The 4,785-nt window shown below is 45.8% G+C and overlaps 1 protein-coding gene across 1 annotated transcript; it reads right to left on the bottom strand.

Moving 5' to 3' along the window:
• Positions 1-791: 791 nt before the first annotated feature.
• ANOM_011862 (uncharacterized protein) lies at positions 792-3,362 on the bottom strand (the record flags this gene model as incomplete). The annotated part of the gene is made up of 2 exons (XM_015557117.1): positions 792-1,247; positions 1,344-3,362. 2 exons carry the CDS (start codon positions 3,360-3,362, stop codon positions 792-794), a joined length of 2,475 nt encoding a protein of 824 aa, XP_015400870.1.
• Between the last annotated feature and the right edge of the window lie 1,423 nt (positions 3,363-4,785).

Here is a 4,785-nt window from a genome sequence, read left to right as displayed (position 1 = left end):
ATCCTGGTCATCTCAGAGACAGAAAATGATAACCACGTCAACTATGGACGCTGAGTATATTGCATGTGCGGAAGCTGTGAAGGAAGCTGTATGGATTCGCAACTTCATCAATGATCTCCGTATCCCAGGGTCTACATTAATGCAGTCCCTCTGTACATCGACAACAACTCCGCCTTGTAACTTACCAAAAACCCAGAATTCCACAGCAGGTCAAAACACATTGACGTGAAACATCATTTAATTCGTGAAAAAGTGGAAGAAGGGTCATCAATACTCAACGCGTTGCCACGAAGGATAACTTGGCCGATGTCTTCACCAAAGCCTTACCGAGGCCTACACACGACAGCTTGGTGGAGCGTCTTAACATTCTGTCAGGGGAGATACGGTAAAACAACTTGACACACCGTAGTCCATACCCTGCCGGCTCGAAAAATAATCAGGGATCCTTTGAGGGTGCCAGGGGCCCTTCGGGACCCTTGGCACAGGGGAGAGTTGGATCCCAGGTCACGTGACATTTTAGGCCCTACTGGGAAGTGGCAGCCTAATAGGCTGCTACTCCGCTAGGCAGCATGAAGGCAGTTACTATCACTATTTTAGTTGTTAGTGTTTTGAATATAGTTAATGCAATTAACAAACTTGTACATCGGTTCAGAGTTCCAACTGATGGCGAGTGGTCAGCGTATGGATACACACACAACACACACACACACACACACACACAGAGAGAGAGCAATGGCTCTAGGCCAAGAAATGCAACATGAAATCTTCCCCAGACCAGGCACTTCATTTGATTACTCTTTGAACTGAAAATACGGAATGAACAGAGCCGCAGAAGTCGCAAACCACCCCGCCAACGCGAAGGCAGCGGACACGTCATGCGAAGCAAGCGAGTATACCAGCCCCAGCAACGCGCTTGAGAGCACCACACAAAGGGCGATCCGCACGAGAGCAGCCTTGTTGAGCCCTTCAACGATATTTATACCCCATAATGTAGATCTTTTACCTGGCTCGTAAATGAAAGACGACCGCAACTTCTTAGGAAAGAGTTCTAACCACTCTGCGTTTGGAAACGCGTGTCCTGGTTCAAGGAGCTTTGCTGCAAAAGCTTCACTTATAGCCCACTCCTCGATTTCGATGGGACAGGGAGAGTAGTGCCAGTTCTGGAGGTGGACTTCCTGTTCTGGCGGGATGGATGGGGTCTTTATATTAAAGGGGGTGGGGGTTTGGCCGAGGGGCATTAGACTGAACTGGATAATGATTTTAGAATGAGGGGCTCAGGAAGTGCAAATACTCAAGGGACGAGCCTTGCACGGGAAGGGAGATGTCAAATTTGGGTCACTTACAGATACAAAATTAATCTTCCTCGGTTTGTAAAGATGTAAATGGTTCAAGCACCGACATAGCCAATGGGGCATTTTCCCAGGTCTTAAAAGCGGTATTTTGGAGGTCCATGATTCTTTTTCCCTGATAGAGTTATAGACTTCGTGGAGAGATTTAAAGAGAGTTTGATCGTTGCCGAAGTGCGTCACGTTAATCAGTTCGAGTCTCTCCGATTTACTTGTACTGAAACAGACTAGGAGGTATTTCACGCTTGCTTGGCGGATATTGTTCGGTACTGTTGCAGACATGGTTGGACTGGGCTGACTGTGTGCTCTATTGGCGTGATGAGAGATGGTGGACTGAGTAGAAGACCTGTTCATGACAAGGGCAGCGGGAGGCGCGCGAAGCGTCATAGCTGGTGTGCCACTTGAGACGGTTCCCAGTGTACTGGAAGTGGAGGAAGAAGAGGAGCTAGAGGCTGACGACCTCTCTTGAGCGGATGCTATGAACCTTTCTTGTAAGCGATCTACTGCACCATCCTCGCGCTCTTTGACGTCAATGTAAAGAGGCTTTCCGAGAGGACTTCTCCATGTAATGCGTTTGAATCCTTCTGGTGGTCTTGGCCAGAACATAGGCTCTAATAGGGTGACCCATGATAGCGTTCGTCGCAGGAAGCTTTGGTTTGCCTCCTTGTTTAACGCTTCAAGCGTAGTATGTTGCTGAGACAGCTCGGGTATCCGTGAATATGCCGTCTGTTCTGTTATGGCACTGTTGATTGAGTCGGAAGATTCCGGAGACCTGGTTACTTGATCAATCGACATATTTTCGTCCACATCTTCGTCAAGGATACCCAGCCATTCCCGTAATCTGGCTACCAGAATGGCAAATGCCTTGGATTCAACCATGAATTGCTCAACCACCTGGAGTACAGGCAGTGAAAGCTCGCTCTCAGACTCTGATTGCTCTGAATGCTCCGCCTCAGTGTCAGACAATGGGTCTTTGGGGTCATTGGGGGCTCGTCGTTGGGTTGACTGTGCCAAAAGTAGGTTTTCAAGTTCCTTGCGATTTGAGACAATGCTGCTCTTTGCTTCTGGCACCATTGACCTAGAAATTAACTGAGTTGTGATTTGCCGTGCTGCTTTGACAACAAATTGCGCGGAACATCTGTGGGCGTCACCAGAAGCCTCAGACACCAGATCACGCCCATAATGGGAAACTAAGCTCTTAAGCTTTCTTGTGACTCTCCTGGTGCTGTACCTCGCATATGCGATATTAAGAAGTGGCCTCAGCACATTGTTGCTAAGCAGCAGGTGCGCTATCTCTAGAGCGGGATTCGCGGTCTGACTGAACGCGGACACTGAAGAAGCTGTTGAGTCATCTGAAAAGACACTTTCAACTTCGCTTTCATCGCTATCCATTTCTACCATTCTTGCTGATTTCCCTGGACCGACTAGTTGGTTCCTCGTGTCCCTTGGAAGGTCTCCGCCGTTCCGTGCTAATTCCTGGATAACTGCACGATGAAGAGCCATGTTGCTTTCTGGGGAACCTGGAAGGAAGTTCTGAACGTTTAGCAGTCTTGCTAGTCTACAGCGCGCTTGGATGTCGGAAGCAAGGCCCAGTAATTTCAGAAGATCGACAATCGACTGCCGCCAGTTCAATTTCAGGCTATGTCGTTGCGCTCGAACTTCAAGGGCGCTTCTAACCTGTTCAATTTCAAGCATACTTTTCTGGTGAGTTGAGGAGTTGGCGAGTCCATCCATGGCTGGCGTTTCTTTCAGGTTTTCTGACGTTTGTGCCCACATCTCCTTGAGCAACCTGGATGTTCTTTTTGCTGCCGCATCTTGCCAACCCTTGTTCTTATGAGCGTCCGAGTATTCACCTACTACATCCACGTTCACTCTGGGCGTTTCGCCCTGGGTGACATGAGGCTTGTCCTTCTGGTCAACTCGCACCGTTTGTTGGTCAAGTCGCAAGGTCCGAAGCTTGTTTGCTGAGTCTTTTCCTAACCATGGGCTTATGACAATGTCGCTTGAACCAGCCATATTCTCAGGTGCTCCTGGCCCGGCTGGCCTGTGATGTTCCAGCCTTCTTGGTGACCGAGCGGGTGAGTCTGATACGACGGCGGCTGGCTTGACGTCAGGATAGGAACTAGGCTCGTATTCAAAGTCTCCCGATTCGAATTCCCAGGGGCAATCTGGGCTGAAATGGTCATATTGGCCGCCTGATGGCACTCAGACTGTTAGCTACAATCACCAAGTTCTTGGGGGCTTTCCTACAGTTGTAGCATCCTTTTGGGTATCTGCAATCTACTACCCAGTGCCCGAAACTACCACCTGTACATCAGGTTATTAGGAATTTTGGACATCCCGAAGTGTGTCCATACATCGAAAACAACCCATTGGTTGTTTGCATTCTTTCGTCCAGTGACCGTATTCACTGCCTATAAAATCTCAGTATCATTCCCCTGCCGTAAGAGTATGGTTATACATTGATAACATCTTAAGTGCTCTTTGCCTTTCCACGGACAATCGGCTGAATCATGCACCACTGATCCACAAGTCATGCACTTAGGATGATCGAACCCTCTTGAAGCTTTATGCATGGTGAATGGAAGCTTTTCAGGGACCTGAACCGGTACTATAGAACAAAATGGAAGGTTGCCAGGTTCAGCTGAAGAAACCTGACCTAGATAAACGTAATGTCCAAAGACTTATCAAGTTTGCATAAAATGAGCACAGTAACAGACAAAGGAGGACGTGTTGGCCTTGGCCTGGATTGCGGGGTTAAGGGCGCCTAGGGGCAAAGTATGATTGGCCTGCTGACCACCACCGGGGTACCATACATATTAGGTAACGTAGCCGGCAACCGAGCGTTCCGCGCAACCGAGCGTTCCACCTTATCACAATTTCCGTGCCTCCTAGAAATGAAGCTATTCAAAACACCGAAAAATCTGTATTTCTATAGAAAATTTAAATAGTCTGATAATTAGGATATTGAGAAATTTTATGACCTAGAATATTGTAACTAGAGTACTTTGGTAGAATGTGTATACGCTGGTTTTCTACTATAGGGTCTATATCTATTACTTTAGTAGATATAGCTATATTAGTAGAATTTCTACCTTATATAAACTTTTAAGTTTTTTGAACTGAAGCGCTTAATTCTATAGATAGCTATCTAGTAAAGCGCTTTTTCTTTTTTAAATATTTTTTATATATAGTATATAGTTCTCTAACTTTCTATTTTATAATAGTAGCTTTATTTAAAGCTTATTTATAATCTTTGAAAAGCTGTTTTATTATAGTTTTAGTAGGTAAATTAAGGCTTTTTTATATAAGTTTTAAATAATTTCTTTAATATAGTTTCCTGCTTTTGTAGTTATTTTAAATTATAAGATATTTTAAATATTAAATTAATAGATCTACTACTAGGTCTACTACCGGGAGATATTATTTTTAGTTAAAT

This window comes from Aspergillus nomiae (assembly GCF_001204775.2).
Source record: "Aspergillus nomiae NRRL 13137 chromosome Unknown contig00781, whole genome shotgun sequence".
Lineage (NCBI taxonomy): Eukaryota > Fungi > Ascomycota > Eurotiomycetes > Eurotiales > Aspergillaceae > Aspergillus > Aspergillus nomiae.
Note: the sequence above shows the minus strand (reverse complement) of the source record. Positions and strands in the feature narration are given on the sequence as shown.